Below are 26174 nucleotides of genomic sequence, written 5' to 3'. Positions count from 1 at the left end.
TTGCTCTCTCGCCGCCTGGGCAGAAAAGAAATGGCAGCAAACAAACACGCTATTAAACGACGCGTTCTGTTCACGTTCGTGCTTACTGAAAATATTTACTTGCATACGCTTTTTTAGTGAGTGTTCGCAATGCCCGGCATTGAAAAGCGCATGCTGAACATTTTGCGCCAATATTTATGTGTCCGTTTTGGTTCCTGAAGGACACGGACGCTTTCGTAGGTCATCGGTTCTGACTAATTATTTTTTAGTTATAAAGTAATTGTACTATTAATTTTTCATTAAAAACTATAAATACAGAAACATTCCCCTATGCTACTAGGTTTAGGTGACTATTGCCTACCTCTATACGCGTGTTATAACATTACAAGCCTCTCATTTTCTTTCTGTCTGCTCAATAGCTTAAAGAGGGCCACAGCTCTGAGAGCTTGATACCATAGGCAGCATACGAATGATCACGATCAGCTTCTGCTCTCACCGTTTGATGACATTCCACATGACACTCGCGGTAATGTATTAGCAAGTACTACGTCCGCCGCTATACAGGAGGGTGGTGCTAATGAACACTCTCAAGGTAACGTTACACCGAACATTAATACTCCGAAAGCAAAAGACGCGACAGCCAGCGCCATGGCTCAGTTGCTAGTCCACTGGACTCGAAATTCAAATGTCGTGGGCTAGGCGGCATGTGGTAGTTCTTTTCTGCTTTGTCATCAATTATGTTTCAGTCATCAAGTACTTATATTATTCATTTCAAATGAAAAAAATATATAAAGACAGAAAGATACATTCGTCTACTCTACTTGGTTTCGGTGACTGTTTTCTTTCTCGCCTCATGAGTAAAAAAGTGCAAAATTTCGCCTGTTTGGAACAGCGCAATGTAACAGGACACAAAAGACTGGAACGAAAGTCTCGTCAGGTAATCCAGACGGCTGTATATGCAAGCGGCTTAATAAAACACGCCTTCCTGTATAAACCAAATATTTAAGAACGTGAACCTCATGCTTTTAAATGTAGCCTGAGCACTTAATCGACAAAAATGAGAAACATCGGTGCTATATCTACCAACGCCTCTGTTCTGGGTAGATATGGTAGAAAGCTATACCGGGAAATTTTTTTTAGAAGACGCAAAATTTTTATAAACACAGTTTTTTTAGGTTAAGAGAAGCTTTTTGTGTCATAGTAATAAAAGTGTAGGCGGACGTCAAATAACGGGTGAATCTTGTTAACTACTAAAGTGATTAACTAAATTCTAATACTTAAATATTTAACTATTACCGATAGGCACCTCGTGACGATTAGAGATTTGTATATGGTCGTTAGTAATAGCCAAATCAGTTTTTTTAAATTTCGTAACCGCAATTGCCCTCACCGCCGTGGCTCAATCAATTTTAATTTCGCTATTTCGACTAGTTACGTTCTCTGGAGGGGTTGCGTTGCCTGCATACTCTCCGAGAGCGCAGGCAATTTGGTAAAATCTAGCCAAAATTTCTTCAGTGACAAAGGCGAGGGTGCTCACGTTTTCGAAATTCTAAAAATTGATATCGCTATTACTAACGGACGGCTACAACTCTCTAAATGCAACCAGGTGCCCATCGCTAATAGTTTAAATGTTTACTCCTAAAATTTAGGTAATCATTCACTAGTTGGCATGATTCAGCTGTTTTCTGACGTCCGCCAACACTGGTATTACTATGCCGCAAAAAGCCTTCATTTTCCACAAAAACCCTAATTTTTAAAACAGAAACTTATAAAAAAAAAACACCCGGTATAGAAAACAGCTGAGCAGGCGACCGAGCATAAATAAGTGATCCGCATCAACAACGCTCTGAATACGACCTCTGGTTGGCCGCGCTTTTCTGTATGTGCTTGGTCCGTAATTAGCCACATACTTTCCTGCTTTCCTGTCCCTTCAATTGCTATCCATTAGTGTAGCGCTTCGACGTGGGCTAGCAGCAAGCAATCTAAACAGCAAAAAGGCTTCTGAACGCTTCCCAAGTTCCTCTTTGGCTGCGTTTGTAAACACGGATGCAGCGAGATTATTGAACAGCGTTAGGAAGCCAAGATGCGCAGATTTGGCAAGCCCAATGTTCCGCAAGCTGTTTCGTTATCAATTTAATCGGATGTGTTCTCGTTGCTAGCTGCCTTCTGGACAGTCCAGGAGGAAATGATTTGGATTTATCGGTGTTTTTTTCTGTACCTATCTAAGTAGTGCTTTCTTTGCTTCTTTTTTGTTTTACGGTGGAAAGTGATGTTTACAACTGGTGAATTATAAAAAGGGTGTCCATTGCTTTGAATCTCAACATATCTGACATGTTTTGACTCGTTAACTTTATCTTCATTTATTTCCTTCCTTTGCGGTATAAGCTTGTCGCTAGCCGAGAAAGACCACATGGACTTCAGCAGGAACTCTAAATATATATCTGCGCTTCAGCGACAAAGGACAAAAGAGAAGCAACAGAACGGAGGCACCTCGTCTGAATTTAATGAATAAACTTAGTCTAGCTGAGGCTGCGAGGGGTGCAGTGGCACCGGACCGACCTCTCGCGTAGGACCACAATTTATGAAATGTCATCCCCTCATGGCGTACCGTTTTTCGGCTTAGCGCCGCTTAACAGTACCCTGCGGAGTGAGCAAACACAGGGTGTATGCAGCTTCGAGCAGGTAAAAAGTAAACGGGCGTGCCTGGAAAAACCCAGAAACAAGCAGGAAGCCGGCTGGGGTTACATAGGAAATGATCGAGATGACGCCAAATTCATTGAATAAGACAGAAAACGTCACTAATGGAAGCTTACTCTGAAAAATCGCTACAGGAGTGTTTCATGTGCCGCGAAGAGGTATGAAGGCTGTAAAAGAAGTGAAAATGAATGCAAAAGCGGGGAAAAAAAACACGCATGAGTAAAAACCATCTTTACGGAGCAATTAGGGTGGAAACCAGGAAGTACAGTTTCACCGTAGAGCTTGTAGTTCCTGGCATGAAAAAGCAAGATTTCTAGCTAAACCTGAGTAATGAGCAAAACGGGGAAGTATGGGCCTTTTTTATTCTTAGAAGCAATCACGAGTGCTTTAGAACCGCTTCTATCTCCGTTTCTTCTAAAGAATATACCTTTTTGGTTGGCCCCCTCCAGTAAAAAGCCTCACTCGTCAGTCTACCTTTTCTAGATTATTATCTTAGGAACCTTTTTACCGTTTTGCGTACGTAAAATTTTCCCCTTGTTCTCACATTGTTGTTGTTATTGGCGATACATGAAATGGCGGTAGTAATGCTGTTAGTGTATGCTTTTGCGTTGCTTATCCAGGCTTGTAGGTTCATTCTGCTAATTTTTTATCTTCGTTTCTGTCCCCTCACACAAACCAAGTTTTCATTTGTTTCCTTATTGCTTGTTTTGTTTTGAACATGATTTCCATTTGTTAAATCCGGCTTATACAAACTAGTCTTGGTTGATATTTTTCATATTTAGATGTTGCGTACCTTCACTGTTCCTGTGGTTGCTGTTCTGTGCATTGTTGATATGATTCAAACGATTTCACAGCGATGTTTTAATAGAAGCAATAATATTTTTATTCTCCCTGTCATGTGCAATGCAACGCAAGTAGGCCACTTAACGGCTATAGTTAGTTTGCAAGATCGTACCTGAAATACAGAGCGATCCGCATTCATATGAACAAGGAAAAAAATTAAAGGTAATAGAGATAAACTTCATAACTTGATAAAAAAGAACTAAAACTAAACCTAACAATGCAGTAAATTACTCTAAACCTTGACGGAAACTTTACCATTAAATCTTCAATAATTCAATTCGTCAGATTGCCTTTAGAAATCGCAGATAAGTTCCCATCAAGCAATCTGTTAAAAATATCCAGAACATAAGCCCAACGAATAACAATCTAAGAAAATTGTTTTCAAAGCTCCCAAGTGGTGACCTTTTCATCAACGAAAATTTGAAGCTTGGGAGTCCTAGTTCCAGGAATATATTTGCATCTGGCAATAAACAGGAACGCATAAACGAATAAAACTTCCATTAAGCACAGCCAATGATGGTGAATGGCTCCCCTATTCCAAGAAGCCATTGGACTTTCGCTCCCGCCATTGCTGTCGCCACCAAGCCTCAACGGTGCGCAAGGTCAGGGTTGGTCAGCACGACCTCCCGCTGCTCTTGCTTCGGGTTCCTGATTGCGTCTATTCTTGAATTGTTTTTGGAGATTCACACCACGTGTTGAAGGTTTCCCTTTTGTCTTTTCGTTACAAAATTGACATTCGGCTTTATAGACGATTGGGAATATTTTATTAGGAATTCTAGGGCTATAAAACTATATAATTAATCGGAAGAATTAGAGACAACATTTTAAAGAATTTTTTTTTATATTTATGTCCACTCTGCATCTTTAACTATCCGAAAAGAAGCCAAAGAGAATATTGGCATTTATTAATTTTTGTATTTAAATGTTTCTTCAGTTCTTTCTTTTTATTTATTTATTATACGCCTACATCTACTTGAGACAGAATTGGAACAGTGAATTAGAAGAAAATTAGCACGGTAGTAAAATCTCTCCAGTTGACAATTCATATAGCCTTCGTACAAAGCGGACGGGATGTATTATAAGTCCTGGGGTGCTGTCCTTAAAAAAAGGGGAATCATGTGGGCCGGCGCCACACGGCGATATGCAAAAATTCAGGGGCCACTTTGTTGACCTAAAGTTCGTTGAGGCGAAAGCCTTTAGCGTGGTATTGCTGCTTGTGTCACTGATGTGTGGTTAAGATGTTGATTAAGTACACAATTGTGTTTGAGTCTTAAATTCTGGAGACACTGCAGGGCGTTTGGGAGGCATCCGTCTGATTCGACGCCTTTCAGCAAACTCTCCCCAGCGTCCTAGACAAGAAGTACATATAAATTGTCAGGAAGTAGCGTAGTCGTTCGCACGGTCGGCTGCTGAACGGAAGGATGGTGGTTCGAATCCCATCCTGCACAAAGTTTTTTTTTCATATCGAGTTGCTGAAGAGCGTAACGAAAGGACTCACCGACGTACACGGTCGTGAGCAATAGCCATTAAACGCTGTCGCCTTAAAAGCGTTGTAGAACAAGAAAGCGTGTTAATGCCGCAGTAGCGCTTTCTTCTCCAATGTCTTTAGTGGTAGTATCGATGGCGCCGAAGAATGGCGGCGGCTTCGTTATGCTAAGTGATTCCTCGCCATTTTTGTGAAGTTTGCGCAGTCTTGAAAGGAATGGTACAAGAAAATTATTTCCAGCGCCGTGGAGGAACCGTCGCCGAGGTGCTGTAAGAACCGTGCCACGACAGTGTGATCAGATATAGTCGGCGTCATGAATTTTTGCCGTAGACATGACAGAAAGCAGTTTACCAATAAGTGGCCGCACAGGTCGAAGGGGAATAGCCGGCCTTGAAGAATAAAGGCACGCAGATTTTACGTACAAAGGCGTCATGCGACGAGTTGTCTTCAAACGAGACATTTCGCAATGAACGCACAGCTGCCACTGCTGTCAAAGGTATCCTCAAGTCTGTGTTGGGCGTGGCTGCATACACCTCGTAAATGATGCTCTCTGTGCGATCCCTTTCCGATGCTGTCACTCTGGAGACCATGGCTTTTCCCAGCTCCGCGAAATTAGGCAGAAATGGCAGCGAGACTTCATGAAACACGCGCGGCTCATGTTTGAACTCGTCGGGTTCAGTGTCTCCTTTTATAAGGAAAAAACGTGTCTCTTAACAGTTGCACGGAGGCCATGACATCCTCGGCCAGAAACTGTGCACTGTGCAGAAAGACAGCGTTTATGCACACTATGTTTTGTAGGCTTGCTTGAAAACGTTGACACGTTGAGTTGCCTCATAACGGCCAAATGCCCTAAGGCAGTCACGTAGGCGCCGCCAGAGAAGTAATCGGGGGTGATTCAACATGGCTGCGTGTTCTCAGCGTCCACATCACTGGAGAAGTATCCGTCTTTCTTTGAAATTGTTCGCGTTCATATAGCTACGGGTTGGGCAGGTTCAGAGCGACTTCCTCCTGCATTTCCACGTGACAAGTAGCGTCAACTACAAGAAATTTAGAGATGAAAACCCAGAAACATAGAGCATAGAAGAACACCTTCAGCGCCTCATAATTTGATAAATACATATAATATGCTAACAAACTAACATCAGACGTCATATTTCCATCATTTTTGCAGGCAAGAGGGAAAACCCATTCCCCTTCGTCACAATAGCACTACGTGGTCGGTTACTTGGGGCGGTAATTCAAGACCAACGACGCACGCTGCTTTGTTGTGGAAAGTTCTTGAAACTCTCGGTTGCATTACATTTATCTAGCGCAAGTGGACTCTCGGAATTGTCTGGAAGTACATAATGGTGCAATGGTAGAAACTAATTCCGCTTTTGAAGGCGGCAAATGTATAAAATCTTTACAGTCGGAGTACGAATGAGTATACCGTTTATCAAACTGCGTTGTCACCCCAAGGCTAACCTTGGCCACATCCTGCATAAGTGCCCTCAGGACATTCCGCCGGAGAGCCTCCAGCTGTCGAACTCTGATCAGTGGCAAGCCACGTTGCGTGGCTCCGACATGGATGTCCAACTCCACGTCTTGAGCAGAACCATAGAGGTGATTATACAAAATTTTAGCGCCAGGACGTACTACACACATGAATGAAGAGAACAAAGCCCCCGTGTTGCCTTCTTTTTTAGGTTTAGTATCTTGGTGCTAAAATCCTTTCATAATTTCTGACAACAAATTATCCCAACAGCGAAATATTTTAAAGCTACATAGATGACCTAAATCCAAGGGTCAAGGCCTCCTGACGAGGCTGCATCCTCACAGGCTCCCACCACACTTTCGACAAAGGATAAACGTTTACCCTCTCTCTCTTTCGGAATTTGAAGGCTTTCGCGGATTGCGTGCCTTTCTTGGGCAAAAAACGCAATTTTAACAAACAATACAGTGAAACGGCACTGATAAAACTAATCGTCATTTGGCGATCACCCCTTCTAAAGGCATAATGGCGTATGAGATATTACAGTTCCTGTCTCAGGCCAGTAAAATTTGGTAAAGGAATCATTTGGCACCACTCAAAAAACAGTATTTATTATGCTCTGCGGTAGCTTCATTCCTTGGTGTCAGCAAAACTAGAGAAAATTACAACTTTGCTATTGTCAGGTAAAGCAGTAAAGCCATAGTTTACACCAAAGGCGTCTTGTTTATATCTCTTCCATGTATTCGGCAGCGGGACCAAAGAAAACGATTTTGCACCCGGTCTGAGAAATGCTTCTTTTTCACGCAGTGATAGACGCCACCGCAAAGTACCCTAGCGGAGCTTTGGCGACCACGCGGGTGGACCTAGGTGCCTTCGATGAATGCGTGCAGACCGTTGTGCGCAATGAATACGGTCACGAGACAGCCCGGGCCCAGTACTGCAACGTGGTTGCATATGGCGGAAACAAAACCGACCTGGATGACCTCATCGCCGCAGCTATGTCTATTACACATCCACGGGTGAGAATCACGCCTGCTCGCTTGTTGAGTATTGCTTAGAGGTTTCTTAGGTTACTGTACCTAATGCTCATAATTACCGGACACAAAAAAGTTAAATATTTAATACATTAGAGAAGGCATAAGAGAAGTCTGAGGCAAAATCCTCAGAACTGCACAGACACGATGTGTTTGGCACTGCATTCATTTTTTATTGTTTCACAGAGAAAAATGAGTCTCGAGCAGTAAACTAGAATAACTACATACGTCTGAAATATGCCCTTGAAGATCACCTCAGCGAGGGGTACCAACAGTTCCTTACTTTCTAGCTGTATTGTGGAGGCAAAACGTTCTCTGGACAACAATTAGTATAATGCTGCAACAATCTTACAGCGTAACACCTTAGAAGCACGCTGGATTTATGCGACGTTTTGAATCTATGCGTCTGATAGCACCTCCTATAGATAGAATTCTACTGGTACATTTCGACAGCCCGCATGTTCCCCCAGCTGCGCCTCGTCGTAACAAAAACCTGACGCATTAAAAATCAGAATGTGGCGACAATGCTGTTAGATAATGCTGGCCATTCAGTATAGTTCTAACGAAATCGAACGCTGTTTACATGTAAACAAACAGGAACAATTATTTCGTATAATATTCTGCATCACATTTATTTATTTCGCCGAAAGCACTCATCTATTGCATCAAGACCTATACCCATAAATGCTGTTCTAGGAACGAGAAAAACAGGACGGCTGTAAAACCTTCCCGTTATAAGCTGCAGTTTGCTGCGACCAGTTGTCGGCATGGTAGTGCTAATACCGTAAAACATCGTTAACAAATATTTCCTTCTTGTTTACGAATTCTGGCATAATTTGGTCGTGCAGGGCCCTAAGAGTAAGCACACACACGTCCACGAATTCTTCCGTACAATGCAGTCTGCAGAATAGACAACAGCGCGGTAAATTCTGTACACGCCGCACCATAACGCTTGCCTGCCTGCTAGCCCATGCGTTTTTGTCCGCATCTATTTACCATGCGTCTTCCCCACTCTCCGTGTCGTCAAAGTGCTGCGTGCGAGGTGCCTACCCTGTCCTTCCCCCTAGAGTCAACAACGTGCTGATTCTGATGTGGACTGGCTGTCTTAGGCCTGCAGGGCTGCGAAAACGTGCTTTGCACTATAAGGGTGGCATGAGAACGAACCTCAGTTAAATCACGCCCTCAAATAACTTTCAATCGAAAAAAAAAACAGAGGGACCTTGAGCTCGGGACTAACTTCGACTTCCCACTAACATCTCCTGAGGAAGAAGGCATGGTCTTATTAACCGCTACGTAATAATTAGGTTGTGATATAAAATATATTGGAGTCCTGATTACCAACGTGCTCTCAGTACATATATTGCCGCCAGGCAAGCGATTAGTTTTGACGTGTGTAAATATTGTGCTGCGTAAAGAAGTTCAGTTGAAACAAACTTTCGCAAAATAATTGAAGCGAACAATTAAACGCTCAAAGCGCGCTTTCGTCGGCACAACTGATTAAAATCAGTCGTTTGAAGATAGGAAATAACACAAGTCAAGAAAACAATAAACTGTTCTCATACTCATATGAGCTACATTTTTCTTCCGAGTCAAACGAAATATAGGAAGCCTGATGCTTGCTAGTAATATTCTACCGGACAGTACAGACTACTCAGGCAACACGGCGAGCTCAAGGCGTTCGATTTATCAAATATAATAATCGAACCACCATTAGAGATTTAGAGAGCTATTTTGTTTCTTTTTGCATGATTACTAAGAAAAGGCTGCGCTTATTCAAGAAAGCCGTTTTGCAGCGCACTAGGCAGATACAGCACGGCGCTCCTAATATTGTTGTCGTCGAGAACGGTCAATGTCGACAATTCATCGGCATCGACATTGCATGCCGCACAGCCAAGTGGTTTTAGGTAGAACCATCTGGCAGCCTGCAGTTTTAGTCTCAACGGGCGCCGTAGCGAGAAACTATAGACAGAAAGATTTGGCAAGCGAAAGCTCGGGGTGCCTACGACAGGTATTTTTCTCTGTGCAGGTAGCCAAATTTCGAGGGCATATCTATGAGCAGAGGATCCCAATCATGCGATTAGGAATTTGCGTGCTCGACGTCTGCAATCAAGATGAACTGCAGCTGATGGCGAAAGCAGGTATGTATCTGCAGCACTGAACCCATGCGAGGCTCGCAGAAAAAATTCCCCGCTCCCGTGGGACAATCAGCCGTTACCATTCCTTCCGGCGAAAACATCTCATTTAGTTGCTGTGGCTAAGGACACCACGATTCGCGAACGTAAAGAACACTCAAGCGCCCAGCTTTCTGATCAAGTTCTGCATTTGTTAGGCGTATTGCATTTGTTCTTTCAGTGCTTCCAAAGGTTCTTGACGTTACCATCACTGACTGCGTGACAGCATTGGCTCCAGATATGACAAGAACTCAGGTTATTATTTTGTAAGTATGTGCAGTTATGTGTAGCACCGCACTTTATCCGAGGTGTTCTGCGAAGAGGAGAAAGATATTTACTGCTCCTTTCTTTTCAGAGCATTTCTAGGCACTCTAGTCCTGCTCATCGTGCTTGGAACTGCCGTTGATGTGTACTGCTCACGAAGAAAGCAGAAAGGTGAAAACAAAGGTAAAAACGTTTGAATATTTACGCACGTCACCGATTCCAACTTAGATAAAACCGAATGACAAATGCCACTATGACATTACTAATAGTAGAGCAAGTGTTACGATTGACAAAAGAAATAACTCCAGAGGACTGAGAACATGAGCGCCGAATTCTTCAACCTGCATACGCTCGCCGTTTCGAGCTGATCTTCGCGTTTGAGACAATTTCTGCAATGCACCTTTCCTCGAGTCCCCTTTAATTGCCTAGTCTATCAGGGCTCGATTGCTAATCGTTAAACAGATATTGCGGCCTCTTCAAAATTGTCTCCCTTTATTCATGTCTTGATATTTCAGTATTGAAGATTACTGAAGAATTGTTTTTCACAACGTTCCGAAATATTTTTGTTTTAACTAAAACCGGATTTCACATTTCACAGGTCAATTTAGAAAATTTCTCCAAGGCTTAATAGCGAAATGACGACTAAAGTATCGCATAATTGTTATATTCCCCCCCCCCCAAAAAAAAATACAGAAAGCATCAAGTTGTGAGACAAGCCTCGGATTTTGTGCCATTGAGAACCACGTGCATGCCCACGGAACTCGCTTACGGGCGAAAAAGTTGCATTAAAGCAGATGCGAATTAATCATAGTGCGAAAGCACACGTCCACGCATTCATGGACGTGCAAATAGGAAAGGAAGACCTGCCGTATATACTCCCTTATACGACTATCCCTTTTCGCGTTGCCGTGGAGCTTAATTCCTTAAAAACCAGTTCACGAAGCCAAACTTTTTTCCAAGGCAGTTCAGTAATGATCTTTACACGAAATATGAACTTCTTTGTATTCGGTCTCCTTTACTTCTCGCTCATTTTCATTTCAGGTGTTCTTTTATCGGTTCTGACATCATTCTCTGTGGTGTCAAATACGCGCATGATGCTTCAAATCACGACCAACAAGAGCTCTGACGCCTACAGCATGAGGTTCCTGCATGGCATCCGGTTCTTCAGCATTGTCTATATCCTTGTTGGACACAGCTACGGTGCCCCTTCGGACATTTGGGGTACGTAAGCCTTTGGCCTCTAAAAGAAACCATTGCAAGTTCTTGATAAAATAACAGCACATATATACTCTATCATTGTCGCAACAGGTGTCGGTTTGTCATTTGTAATGTAGTTGCCAACGAAAAGGCACCCTCGACAGCATAAAAGGGGCTTATGTCCAGGGCTCATTCGTATCATTATTTCATCTGACGGGATGTATTTTTGTATTTTGTAAGCTGTTTATGACGGCCACTGTCCTTAATCGTGTTGGGGTAGCTTAAGAAGCTAACGTTTCAAGTGTTTCTGAATATAGCAGTCCAGTTACCAGAGCGTAGTGTAAGCGAAGCGCGCCGGTTAGCAACGCACTTTTCCTACTAGGCTTCATTGCAGAAAGACAAGCATGTTCAGCGGTTATTGGCCAATTATGTGCCACAAAAATACCGCGGGAACGCTGCATAATAAGCGTGAGAATTAGTTTCGACTAGTCTGTTATAATGAACGTGAACCGAAATATCAGCAAGTGGTCATTTTTTTTTCTTTAATTCTCCATCGAAATGTGGCCACAGGAATAATAAAGTACGGTGTTTCTAGCCTTGTGCTCATTGGAACATAAAATGTCAAAAGCTATTCATTTGCCTTGATGCCGCAGGAACCTCAGCCACGTGAACATACATGAAATTTTGATTATGACATGAAATTGCGCTATCCTCATGCATAAAAGCTGTGGTGCGAGCGCTGTTTATGACGAAGCTTCCTCGAAGTGAGAAGTTTAAAAAATTTTGTCTGTCAATATACAGCTAATATGCCCCATGAAAAGTGACGACATTTGCACCGCCCTAACAAGGTATAAATGAAATATGCCTCGAGCGAATTGGTTTTGCAATCGGCAACTATCTTTCGGTACAACCGTGTGTAATAAAGAACGCAAAAAATGCTTTTTTCAGGCATATGCCGCGGTGGTAGTGAATTTGGCTGTGAGGCTCGGATTGTACGGGGGCGACGTTCAACACGAGCCGCGGCTGCCGCCTTTCGATGCAGCCGCAACCCAAAAACACCCGCGTGATGTGCAATGGCAGCGTGCGTTAAAGAATGCCGCAGTCGCACATTTGCCGCGGTCGCGCATTTCACTGTATTTTTATTTGCCCCACAGCTCCGCACAGCTTGCATACTGCGCGCGCAGAGCAATGAGAAAACCTTCAGCTTTACTCATACTTGCTGTTTTCCTCTCCAGCCAACATGGTGAACGCCATAGTATATGCCGACAACTGGGCGAACATATTCACAACTGTGGGATATATGAGCGTCGACTGTTTTTTCTTCTTGAAGTGCGTATTGCACGGCGCTTCAGGAAAGCCCTCAGCGGCAGATGCGGGCGGTGGTCGCATCACATCCTCCTCTTGTCTTCCTGCATCATCTACTGCTTCTTCTCCCAACCCTTTAACACTGCAGCCAACTGCAATAACTAAGAATCTGGCTAGTCCAATTTCTCCGTTCCTTGGTTAGCCGAATTTCTCGTCAACTCTCCCACGGGTTCTCAACGACACTAGGAGGTGCGGATAAGCTTGAGCCAGACGTAGGATATTCGCATGACCGCACTCCCTCGGCGTCGCAGGTCAAAGGCAAGGTTGCAAGTCAGGAGCGTGATGAAAGTTGTGCAAGTCAGCGTTTTTGATTAACTGGCTGAAACATGGTAACTAGCGCTAAAATCTAGTGTGTATCCCGACGGCGTCTTTTTATTATTCCTTATTTATTTCAGCACTACTTACTGTGTTTCAGTCAGTTAATGAAAAGAACCAACTAGCCCACAGATCTTTAATCACGCTCCTATTGGGCCCTGTTCTTTTCCAGTAACTCTAGCGTGTGTCCCGTCGGTGTCTTTTCGTTGTCCGTTGTGTATTTTAGCGCTAGTTGTCATTTTTCAGGCAGTTGCAAGTCCAGTCACGTCCATAAGCAAAGCCAAGCATGCGAGTGATTGAGATACATCCTGCACTAAAGTTTAAACACGATGCCATTTCACAGTGTCATATTGTTAGAAGATGGATTCGCAACACCTTGATAGTCGTGATAACAGGCATGTTCCAGGAGGAACGCTGCCCCATTAGGGCTGCAAGACGGTCGTGTGAGCTGGCGCAAGGTGAAAATTGCAATACATGACAACAAAATGCCGTTAGGAGAGAAGGAACCTAAACCCTAAGAAAACACCGCGCATTTGTACCGCTCCAGAAAACATGGAACAGAAACCCATGAATGCGTGAAAGCTCGTGCTCAATTACTGTACGAAAGAGAAATGAATAAAACGGAGTCGTGGCCCCCTGTGGTTATCAAAAACACTGAACACAGCCCATGAGGAGTGGCGTGGTCAAATCTGTTTTATAAGAGGGAGGTTACGGGGATAAGAAGACGGTCTATGGACTGTGAGCTGTGTTTATGTGGACTTCGATTGAACGTTGGGGAGAGGGGACCTCAAGGAATTATTTCGTTTATCCCCCTAGCCCATTCGTTGTCCTGGCAGCCGACCATGCATGTCAGACCCTACAACGACCCGCTCCAGTCGGTCGTCTAAGTCAACACTTACGTTGTCTGCAGTTATGCCAGATTTAGAAGAGCGACCTCGCATTCCCTCCACGGACGCCGTTAAAACCAGCGTAGCGATACGGAAGCGGCGGCTATCATGCAATGAGGGATGAAATTCACGCTGCCGTATTCAAATAAATGTAACTGATTCCTGACGCCTACACCATACCTATGACGACTGTCAGGATTCTAAGGCGCACAAGCGCTGAAAAATCAAGATCTCTTTTCACGTAAGAGCAACCTCGCGTTATGAGGTTGTGGGGCCGGGGAGCATTATGAAAACGTTTTCGCAACCTCGTAAATAATAAGTAAATAAGTTTATTTTCCAGGCTCAACCGGAGGGTTTCCTGGCTAAAAGCGGCCTGGGCAGCTTGACAGGGTGCCGGAAACCCCTACAAGCAGTAGCACACCAGCTGTACAGGACATTTTGCAATACCAGTCACGCATACAATAGTAGATTGAATAAAGAAAACACTCGACACATATATACACTGACTCGAATAATGTTTAAAAATGAGAACATTGAAATGGTCATACATATGTTGAAAGAAAAATACGTTAACACTCAAGCAAACGTTCAACAATCAACAAGTGGAGACATTGAATGGTATTTGAACAAAATATTTCCGCAGCTCAGCTTTTGTATACCCCGTTGTATGTTGATATGTGTTTAAAAATGGGCCAGATTATAAGACAACATTTGTAATTTATAATCGGTGCGAAAACGAGGTATATTCTATGAGTTAGTACTTCTGGTATGTATGTTAGCACGACGCGTGTCCAAAGATGCTAGGGTAGAGTAAAAATTGACAACTGATGCTGTGGAAAAATATATTTTTTGCAATGATATAAAATTATACAAAAGATCAACGCGGACAATGTTACGTTCTTGGAAGGCGTATTTGGTGGTAGTCATGTTATCAATATTAGCTATTTATCTTATTTTTTTTCACTGCGGCCCATACTAAGCTACAGTATTCAAGTTGTGAAAAAATAATGCATAATAAATTTGTCATTTACATTTCAGAGGTAAAGTTTCACGGCATCGTGAAAGGGCTCCGCAGATCGAAGAGAGTTTTTTGCAGAGGTGTTGGACGTGGGCATCCCAGTTTAAATGACACGAAAAATATACTCCAAGGATTTCGTGCTCTTCAACAATTTCTATTTGTTGATTTTCAAAGTTGAGCATACAATTGGGTGTTGCCGGTTTGTTTCTTGCGCGACTTATTATATCCTTGGACTTTGTAGGATATATGTTTAATCGAATCATCATTGACCTCCTAGATAATTTATTACATTACATTCCGCAATTAAATCGTAAAGGTTAGGGCCGGAAATAAGTATTGTGCTATCATCGGCGTATATTACAAAATCAATGGGAGGATCTATGCTAACAATATCATTTATGTATGCATTAAACAAAAGGGGTCCTAGTATGCTCCCTTGTGGGACACCATAACTGATAGGCAAAAGGGAAGAAAGTTCCTTATCTACAGACACCGGCAGACTTCTGTTTTGAAGGTAGCTTTTAAGCAAACTGAGTGGTTTACCACGAATACCATACATTTGAACTTTGTTAGCAAGAACCGTATGAATTAAGAAATGATACGCCTTACTGAAATCGAGAAAAAAGCACATCGTAGACAAGTTCTCACTAATATTGTTCAAAATAATTTCTTTCATTGTTAGAAAGGCTGTTTTTGTAAATTTACCCATTCTGAAACCAAATTGTGATTCAGTTTTTACCCTATGTTTGTCAAAAAACTTTGTTATTCTTGACGAAATAACCTTTTCCAGCCCCTTCAAAAACACAGGGAGTACTGAAATGGGCCTGTAATTTGCTAATACATTTCGGTCGCCCCCATTATAAATTGCGGACACTTTTGCCGTTTTCATTCTGTTGGGGAAAACCCCGCATTCCAGTGCAAAATTATAGATGTGAGAAAGCAAGGGACAAATTGTGGGTAAGACATATTTACGTGGTTTCATCTGCATTGTATTGATATCTAAGGCTTTGCTGTTACTCATTCCCATATACACATTATAAACCTCATTTTCATCAGTAGGCTCGAAAAATATAGTCTCGCTAACCTGACTAGAGTAACCGGCGATATTATTGTCCGTAAGATCTTGAGATGAAGAAATGTGATTGAGAAAATGTGTGTGTTAAAATATTCTGCGAGTGCTCTTCATTTTATTTCCTTGCCACTTAATAGCATAGTTTTTGCAACATAGTTATTCGCACGGCGACCTACGACATCGTTTAAAGCTTTCCAAGCAATATCTTTTTATTTTTTTCAAGGAACATTTGATACAAACGATTTTTGTCCTTTATCATTTGGAACAGTTCTCGTGCGATCCATGGTTTCCTTATCTTATTGGAAGGAGTGTATTTTACTAGCGGAAAGTGCTTCAAATAAAGATATAGGAAATGATGAAAAATAAGTCGTACGCATCATTGACGTCCGTTTTTTGCAGCACACAAGACCAGTCGAAGTTCGTAATATAGCGCTTAAATGCTGCCAATGAGGCATCTGTGATGCGCTGTACACTAATGGTCTCGTTCACGTTGTTTCGCTTAGCATGCTTATTTTGAAAGACAACAAACACCGGACAGTGATCGCTAACATCAGAAGCAATTGTACCGCAAGAGAGCACATTGGTTTGAATATTCGCAACTATTAAATCAAGTGCCGACACAGTCGTGCACGTGACACGTGTTGCTGTTTCTATTAAGTTCACAAACCCACAGGAAAGAAGCTTCATTTTAAAATCACGTACAATAACGTTGTGGTCGAGAATATTAATATTAAATTCATCACTGCACAAAAGGAAACATTTATTAAATGATGCATATTCTAGAATCTGGTCAAAATAATCTCTAAAGTTTTTCATGTTGCCATTTGGGGGGCGGTATACTACAGAAACCAGCTGGTTTCGTTTTTCCAATGTTAACACTTCATAATCTTCAGTAACTTCACTAAGATTAGGCAGGATGTGGCACCTTTTGCACGCGAGAGTATAGGTAGCAGCATCGCCGCCGCGTTTGTTAGGTCTGTTAAGGAAAAAGACTTCATAACCGAGCAGCTCTAGCATCCTGCAGCCAGGTTGATACCATGTTTCAGAGAGTATCAAAACCGTAAATTCGAAAGAGAACTGTTTTAATAACAGAATGATTTCATCTTGTTTGTTGCCCACTGAGGGCGCACTGAGGTACAAAGCAGTTTCACAGTTACGGTGCCCTAGCTTCACCTGTTGTGGTAGGACAAATTCGTGATAGGTCATTTTTGTTTAGTTCTTTTTGATTACAGAGCAGAAGGACGAGATTTTAGTTGCCAAGTGAGGTATGATTGTCGCCTGCTGCTGACTCAGCACGAATGTTTTATTGCGAGAAGTGCTTGATGAGGTCCTTCTCGCTGGTTATCGGTACAAGAGCCGAGCCGCCACTTTGCTTCAACAATATCTTTCTATTCTGTGACCAAACAGACTTCCACCGATGCTCATGCTTTTTTTTTTTACAGCAAACGCAAGAAGTTTCTTTTGTGCCGGGCAAAGGTGCTCATTGACGTACAGAGGATCAGAATTTTCCAGGCCAACGTCAGTTTTTGTCACCCTCGTTGTTTTGGCTTTCGGGAGGACTGTATCACGTTTGGCTTGAGACCGGAACTGAACGACAATATTCGACGTATCTGCCTTTCCTGTCGGTACTCGATGACAGGCTTCAATCTCGCTTTCTTGAATTGGTTCTTTAATTGCATTTCCTATCTTTGAGACTATATAAATCACAGACTCGCTGTCATTTTTGATGACATCTTGAATTTCTAAGTCAGCCCTTCTTGAGTATGGCTCAGACAGAATCAGTCGCTTGTCCAAATCAAGCGCTTTGCTTTCCAGATTTGTTTGCATGTTTTGAAGCAAGGTTCTTGTTTTCAGCGATTTCGGCATTTACCTTTTCTTCAAGCTCTTTGATAGAGTCATGTGCAAACTCGATGCTTTTAACTAAGCCTTGCTTTTCGCTCTTCAGTTCTCGAATTTCGTTGCGCATTTCCCGTTCCAACGACTCGCGAAGTAGCTTCATTTCAGCTTTAGTTTCTTCCCGTAACTTTGCTTATCAGCTTTAAAGTCCTCTTTCATTTTTTCTGCCTCCTTTCCAGCCAATCCTAAACGTGTGTCTCCTTACAGTCACACAGCACACTCGATAAGGTTCAGCAAACAGAAACGATAGCAGCAGAAGTTCACAAGACACTTGGCAGCAGAGACGAGCGTCTAATAATAATGCGTATGATCAACGTGCTCTTTTCACTAACCTGCAATGAAGGCCGCAGTAGATTAGATGCTCGCGACTCGCTCGACGTTACTGCCAAATGCTGCGAATGTCGATGAAGGTGCTCCTTTTGTAGTGGATGGGGTCACGTGGGAGTCAACGTAGCAGGTTACGGAGTAGCCGACGATGACGCCCTCTTGAACCAGGGGGTGTAGAGCGTAATCCGTGTTTTCACAGCGGCAGGCTACGGGATGAATCAGTGCCGGCGCCTAGTGCGGCTGCGTGGGTGTGCCCTGCAGTGAAGGCCGATGAAGATTAAGACGCTTGCGACTCGCTCGACGTGACTGCCAAATGTTGGTATGGGACTGGCCGGCGACCATCCGCTGGCCAATCACGTTAGCCAGAGGGATCGTTGCTGAGGCGGTTATTGTGAAGGCCCGTGAGTTCGACTTTGACGACCGAAAGGTCGGCGGTGCCCAGTAACTAACCGTTCTTGTACGTGCACACACCTGAACAACCATGTTTATTCTTGAATTTATGTCGCAAAACTTATGTGAGGGTTTAGTGCGGGCCATGCTTGCTAGAATCCTTCCTTTATTTTGTTTTAAAGTTCTCGGTTTTAAGACCCTCAAGACTGACCAGATAGCGCTTTTACATCTGCCATTCAAGCCCAGCTTTGAGAGAGATTTCTTCTAAACGCGCTGCTTCAATCACCGAAGCGCGAATGCTTTAGAAGGTTAACTTTGTCAGCTGCCGACCTCAACCTGGTTTACCGACACTGCGCAGAGGCGGCTTTAACAACGCAACCAGGTTCAGGCGAGACAGACCACGTCGAAAACCGGAATCATGAAAGCCACCGCGTCCTATTGAATGCTTCAGCAAGCAGCTTGGTTTCACGCAAAAGCACGCAGTGAGAAGAAAGCGTGGGTTCAGTAACATAATGTGCACGTAAAAGCAACCAATATACCTTGTGCTGCACGCCATGACACATTAGTAATCTACGTAGATAGTACAAAAAACGTCCCTTGTCGTACTTTGTCCAAACAGCGCTTAAATACATTAATGTGCTTTTATTAGCCACCACTGTACCTATATTATAAATGCTTTCTTGCAGCGGATTTCTCTTAGCTTTCGTCGTGCACAGGCAAAAGAGGAATGGAGTGATCGTCTTCGTGATTGCCGTAGTCAGAAGGTTCATAAGGTAAGCGTGATCTTCCGTCCATCCGTAGACAAGTGGGTGGATGTAGATATGCATAGATATACGGATTACCTTCGCAGATATGCATAGATAAGAGTCCATACTTCTTATCTACGCATGTCTGCATCAAGCAGTCGTCAGAGGGGTCACCCCTCTTAAAGATCAGCAGACATATATGCACGGAAGGTTAGGCAGAACCGCCATCCAGGGCCATTCCATGGTTGCGAATTTACTAGCCCAGCCGCACCATCGCATTGTCTGGCGTTATGGAGTACGTTTGTCTACCCGCTGTGTACAATGTGTCACCCATATAAGCAGTCGGTTGTCTGTCATATGCAGCCCATGACGATTTCTGTCTGATATATCTTTCAGAATACCATAACCTCGCGTTGGTTCTGTGAATGCAGTCTGACTGTTGTAAATTATTCATTTTACACTAATATTTTTTTCGTGGCTCTTAGACAGTACTTATGATATGAAATAATTATTTTATTTTATTTCATAAACGACCAAAAGAACTTTTGACTTCAAGCTGCGACTTCTGAACAAGATGTGAAAGAAGCGCTACGTGAAAAAGTAGGCCGTTTCGCAGGGCCACAGGGCAAGAAAATGTGGTGATGCAATTGTAGACGTAGCGTTATTACAAAACGAAAACCATCCTTGACCCGCAAACTGGCGCTCTGAATAAAACAATTTATGAAACTACATACGCACAGCAGCGTTTTCTATACTTTGGCACTAAAGCTAAGAGTCCAACATACAGCTGGATCAACATAAAACGTTAGCCATTCACGAAGCAGAGGCGCAAGCAAGCGATAAAGTGCGAGCGAAAACTGTGTCTAGGTATTGCAAGTCTTCGAAGGATTCTTGAAATATTATTTCTGCCGAGTGTATGCATTCGCGAAACAGACGCATACTCACTTAAAAAAAAAAGCGGCCGCCTTACTCTTTATCTAGCGAAATAGTAACCAATATGTAGCCACGCTGTTAGTAACTGGAGGTAGTTAATTGCATGGCGGCAAAATTTACTAACCCTTCAAAGTTGTAGCAATAACTAACATTTACGTCAAATCAAACTATCAAGCCCTACCAAATGACTAGTAAGCGATGCCATCTTGTCTGCAGACGCCGTGGTGGCTCAGTGGTTATGGCGGTCAGCTGCTGACCCGAAAGAGGCGGGTTCTATCCGGGCCGCCGAGGTCGAATTTCGAAGGAGGCAGAGTTCTAGAGGCCTGTGTACTGTGCAATGCCAGTGCACGTGAAAGAATCCCAGGTGGTCGAATTTTCCGGAGCCCTTCACAACGGCTTCCCTTATAGCCCGAGCCGCTTTGGGATGTTAAACCCTCATAAACAAAACTACTCTGCAAAAACCTGGTTTAAAGTACAACCTTTAAAGGGGCTCTGAAATGGGCTGTATTAAAGTTGCAGTAGGCATGAGATGTTAAAGCACGTAGATTCCCGAACATTGTGCAGCAAGAATTTTTGTTAATGTCCTTTGTAGAAGCTAAGTTATCTGAAGTCAAAATTTGAATTTCAATGGCTTCGCGCCTTTCCCTCCGAAGGCGGAACTTCCTGACCCGCCGGAGCTATGCGGCTTACTGGCCACGGCATCTGCCTTCCATCTGAAAGAATATAACCAATAGCCATCTCCCAACTGTTGTACGCAGGTGCGAGCGACGGAAAAGGGCGCGAGCAGGAAAAAGTCACCAGAAAGTAGTGGCCAAATTTCGCGCGTGATTGTGGGTCCAATGCTGCTTGTAGAACTGTATTGTTCGGCTCAATTGTCCTAGACAACACAGTTGAGTGATTGCGCGAGTTCATGGGCTCTCCTCGGAAGGTGTTTCAGAGCCACTTAACTGAAGAATGCACTACTATACCCTCTTAGTCACTGCTTCTTTGCGCAGGTGAAGGTGCATAGCACTCTGTTAAATGCAGGTTGAAGCAGCTACCACCAAACGCCTAAAAACTACTTGCATCCCATGGTGCTAGGTTTCCAGTATGATGTGTTGGTGTTATGTGTTATTTTGCACTCTGGAAAAAAATCCGCAAGAGCTATACATTAAGTATGAAGAACACCTGACACCAATAAGAGCGACCGCCTGTGTGCTGGACACAACAAACGTACAGTCGTCAGCACGCTTAACACGAATGACGGAAAGCGTGGCCGGGAGCGGCTTGGATTAACGCCATCGCCGCGATGTGTTGCGCGCTCTTGCCGAGATAACATCACGGTATTTTTGCGGTGGCTGACGAAAGCTGGAGCGCAGCCGGATTTGACTACTCACCTTGTTATTTCGCTTGTATCTAGCCGGCAGGGTGAGTCGCTCACTTGACTGTTTCGCGACTTTTCTCTACTGGCCGCGGCTCACGCGGGCGCAGAACACACGTTGCGGTTTGCTCATCTCCAAAAAGCGCTAAAGTGGCGTGTCTTCACACCGCTCGAGCGCTTTTCCAGGTTGGCCTTAAAGCCTGTGATCTAAAGAAATGAAGATTCGGAAGAGCAGAGCAAACGTGGGTTTTTGGCGGTTGTAAAGATTGGACAATAAATTTTCAAATACGGTGGCCTCCTTGCGCTGGTCCTTCATTTCTCACATTCTAGGACAGCGTGTGTCGCTGTGCTCTCGCAGGCTAGTGTCTGGCTTCCTGTTTCGCCCACGCTGCACTGGAGATCCAGCGCAGGTGCGCAAGAGCTGCTCGTGTCATGAGCAAGAGACGTCGATGCAATTCAAAGTAAAATTTTAATGTCTGATTATTAGCGAGAAGCGCCAACTAAACCGAAACGAGCCGATTTTGAGCACAAGCACAAATTAGGAACAAACCAGCCCTGGTTCCAACGAGAAATAAAGGCTAGAGCACTTGTTGACAGTAAAAAGAACATTCTGCCTAATTGACAATGCAGTCGCGCGTGCTCCCGCGCTCTTCACTGCGTCCATTCGCTCAGGCAGGGAATTGTCGAGCGCGTTAACAACCTCTCTGCCAGCCCGCACGATCTCCCATTGTTCTGGTAGGGCAATCCAGAGGTAGTCCGCTGTTGTGCAACTCGAGCCCAAGCGCCTCGAAAGATTAAATTTCTTCATGCCCCAAACATTTTCAGTTAAGTTTAGATCGGAGCTGCGGCTGGGCCACTCAAGCTGCATGATCGCTTGGCGATCCAGAAAATCTTGCGCAACTCGCGCGGCGTGGATGGTGGCTCGGTCATGCTGAAAAAAAAAAAAAACGACTTGTCAGCATCGCATGGCTATAAAATGCACTAAGGACTTACCGGTGCTGTTCAGGACGCCAAGTCTTTGGGGTTGGTCTCACCGCGTAGAAAACGTCGCTTCGTCTGTAAAAACGACGTATTCCCAGTCGTCCGGCGTCCACTATTCGCGTTCTTGAGCGAACTGGAGTTGCTGGTGGCGATGCGGCGCTTCCAACACTGGCGTCCTAGCGGCGACCCGGTTTTGGATGGCCGCTTTACGCAGTCTTCTGCGCATGGTGTCCGTGCTAGCTTGTAGCCCAAACTCATCGCGTATTTACGCGCTGTCAGGAAGGGGTTGTCCACTGAAGAGGCTACAAAGAGAATATCTTCTTCAGGGGTTATTGCCCGCTCCAGAATTGTGCGTGCAGCATCCTCTATCCGTTCTTCGTCTCTGAATGCCCGGACAATTCGGATTAACCGTGGAAACTGGCCGCCCAACTGTAGCAGTTATTTCTCGCTGCGACATTGTACGGGCCATGTAAACTATAGCGAGGCGCCCTTCCTTCGGCACTCTGCGCGGAATCTTTAGCACACACTTGTTAGATGCATGACTTTATATAACACTGGTCTAGCGTCATCCCAAACTATCGTAACTTTCATTGGGTGTTGCCGCGCCTATATCGGCGTTAGCGCGTTCATGCTGTCTCAACCGGCTAGCTGCCTGAAAACTATCCACTTCGAGCTGCCATATCGCTTCATGCTGTCGTATTATAAATTTCTAGACTTCTAGGCATAAAATTCCCCGAACCGTAACAAGTGGTCTGTGCCCTTGATGATATTCTTACACGAGCAACGCCATTTTACAGTATTATTTCTTCTTGATGCCAATCTTCGCGGAAAATCAAGTGCCATGCATGCCATTTCAGAGTAACTTGGTAAAGACCGCATCAAGAGTGCCCGGATATGAGCACGTGGCAACAGTTCACTTAGTTCGCAGAATATTCCAAAGAGCAATCAATTATAAGGCAATCGGTATCCTCCAACGGCTTATACCACTGGACTCGTTGCATCTCTGGCCAGAGGCTTCCTAGTTTGCATAATAATGCCACCACGCATCCAATATCTGTTGTCCTCAGCTGCTGGCTCAGGAGACCCGGGTTCAATCCCGGCCGCGGCGGTCGTATTTTGGTGGATGCGAAATGCTGTACGGACGTGTTCTGTGCGACGCCAGTGCACGTCAAAGAACTACAGATGTGAGAAATTATCCGCTGCCCTTCCACTGCGGTGTCCACAACCTGAGTGGCTTTCGTGCGGCATCCATAGCCTGAGTCGCTTTGGGTATTAAATATTATAAAACCAAACGAAGTTTTCCAAAAGAGTCAGATTTTTATCCCAACGGATGCTTATATAGCGCTTCTCGCTAATAATCAGACATTAAAATTTTACTTTGAATTGCATCGACGTCTCTTGCTCATGACACGAGCAGCTCTTGCGCACCTGCACTGGATCTCCAGTGCAGCGTGGGCGAAACAGGAAGCCAGACACTAACCTGCGAGAGCACAGCGACACACGCTGTCCTAGAATGTGAGAAATGAAGGACCAGCGCAAGGAGGCCACCGTATTTGAAAATTTATTGTCCAATCTTTACAACCGCCAAAAACCCACGTTTGCTCTGCTCTTCCGAATGTTCATTTCTTTAGATCACAGGCTTTAAGGCCGACCTGGAAAAGCGCTCGAGCGGTGTGAAGACACGCCACTTTAGCGCTTTTTGGAGATGAGCAAACCGCAACGTGTGTTCTGCGCCCGCGTGAGCCGCGGCCAGTAGAGAAAAGTCGCGAAACAGTCAAGTGAGCGACTCACCCTGCCGGCTAGATACAAGCGAAATAACAAGGTGAGTAGTCAAATCCGGCTGCGCTCCAGCTTTCGTCAGCCACCGCAAAAATACCAAGATGTTATCTCGGCAAGAGCGCGCAACACATCGCGGTGCTGGCGTTAGTCCAAGCCGCTCTAGGACACGCTTTCTCTCATTCGTGTTAAGCGTGCTGACGACTGTACTTTGACATTGACACGGTGGCATCAGAGCCTACTACGTTTTCGAAGCAATATAATCAAACGAGCATACTCATGCGATGCGCGGAAAGCCTAAAATCACAAAGGTGACACAAACTAGGCACGTTCACTGCGCATGCGCAGGTTAATTCTTTGCTCGCCATGGATTCCTCGTAAATCTGGCCCTCTCTAGCCTCTTACCTCTGTCAGCTAAGATAACATCCTTAACTTTGCAACCTGCTATTGCAGAAATGGCAAATGTGCACAAACGTATGACGCAGAAAAAATATTCTATTGAAAAAACATGCCATTCGCACTACTATATGTGCCATTTATATAATACAACCTTCTGTTTAAGAATGGTTGCTAACCGTTACAGCAGTAACAAGCAATCGAAGTTAGTAAAACGTAAGTGCCGACTTTTACTAACTCTACTTTTAAGACGGCACAACAGATTTAGCAACCAGGTAGTAGAAAGCAGTCAGAGTTGATAAAAAAGTAGTAACGCGTAGTTGGTAAAAAGCGGCACTCTCTAACTGATTACTTTTTAAGAGTATAGAGTGCATAGACAGTGTGCGAAGCACGACGCGCATGCTATAAAAGGGCACTGATGACAGCTCCATCCAATTCTTCTTTCCAGAAAAAAAATCTCTGATTCTTTGTTTTTATGCTAAACAAGCCCTCTTTGCCCTTAGTGACCCTTTAAACACGGTTTCTTCGATATCTTTGCGCTGACCGCATCCTTCACTTAAGGAAAATGAACTACTGAGATTCGAGATAATGGCGCGTGTGGTGCCCGAAGACAATCTGACATTCCCTCCTGCGCTGGAGGCCACCGGCGCCACTACGCGCGCCTTTGTTGAAGGCGCTCCGACGTTTACGGGGCTCAGCCCGGATGGCAACGACTCCCTGCCCTTCACAGGAAAGGGCCGCGCACAGAAGCGGATGCACCGGAGCTTCGCGCGCTTGCTGGAAGCCATTCGCGTCGCCCAGTGGCCCTCGTTTTTGATAAAGGGAAAATGAAGACTAATCTGGAGTTGGCTTGTATCGATAGATTCCAGCTTTTCAATGACAAATGCGCTGCATTAATTGAAAACAAAGCTTTTATAAGCTAGCAAAGACAAAAAGAAATAAATACAGGTACCACCACCACTGTCTCTTTTTGGAAGCAGATTGCGCTACGTAAAGAGAGTTTTTCTTTTTTTTTTGCACGCAAATCCCTATGGTTGAATGAAAGCAATATTTGGTTCCGATCAGCGCAGACGATGTCTTTTCCCGGTCTTGGAATCTCAAGTTTAAATCAAGTGGCGGATAAATTTTTTACCACTTTTCTTAGCGATTAATGCGTCTTTCTTTGACTGACGGACAAGCATCTACATCGCCAGAAAGACCCATAGCATCTATTTTTTCATAGAACAAAAATTGCCTCGAGTTGTCATCAGCGCCCCTTTAAAGCCTTGCGCTCTTAATATATAGAACGTTGTACCCAAAAGGAGTCCAAATGTACCCGAAACATAGTCCATATGCATCTTTGGGTGGTTAAACTCCACAGACCACACAATACGAATGTCTACTTGGCCACTCCCTTACCCGCCACCTCTCCAACAGATAAGTTCATAACCTGGGGCCGCATTCGGAGTTTGTGTAATAATAAAAAGGGTCATAATCTGCCACAGCGGCCGCACCTGATTGGTCAAAACGCCGGAAGCGGATATCGGTTCAGTTGCGACTGTGAGTGGCGGCAGGATATCACTGCGTTGCG

At 44.2% G+C, this 26174-nt stretch overlaps 1 protein-coding gene across 1 annotated transcript in view; it reads left to right on the top strand.

Annotated features, from left to right (window-relative positions):
• LOC144111865 (nose resistant to fluoxetine protein 6-like) overlaps positions 1-26174 on the top strand; it is a 52558-nt gene that overhangs the window by 1107 nt on the left and 25277 nt on the right. The window contains exons 2-8 of the mRNA XM_077644891.1: positions 7284-7495; positions 9537-9648; positions 9863-9947; positions 10037-10128; positions 10987-11166; positions 12378-12471; positions 19099-19185. Coding sequence (XP_077501017.1) covers positions 7284-7495; positions 9537-9648; positions 9863-9947; positions 10037-10128; positions 10987-11166; positions 12378-12471; positions 19099-19185 — 862 coding nt within the window. The remainder of the gene's footprint in view (positions 1-7283; positions 7496-9536; positions 9649-9862; positions 9948-10036; positions 10129-10986; positions 11167-12377; positions 12472-19098; positions 19186-26174) is intronic.

Source organism: Amblyomma americanum, unplaced genomic scaffold, assembly GCF_052857255.1.
Source record: "Amblyomma americanum isolate KBUSLIRL-KWMA unplaced genomic scaffold, ASM5285725v1 scaffold_12, whole genome shotgun sequence".
In the NCBI taxonomy this organism is placed as follows: domain Eukaryota; kingdom Metazoa; phylum Arthropoda; class Arachnida; order Ixodida; family Ixodidae; genus Amblyomma; species Amblyomma americanum.
This window is presented reverse-complemented; position numbering and strand designations above follow the sequence as displayed.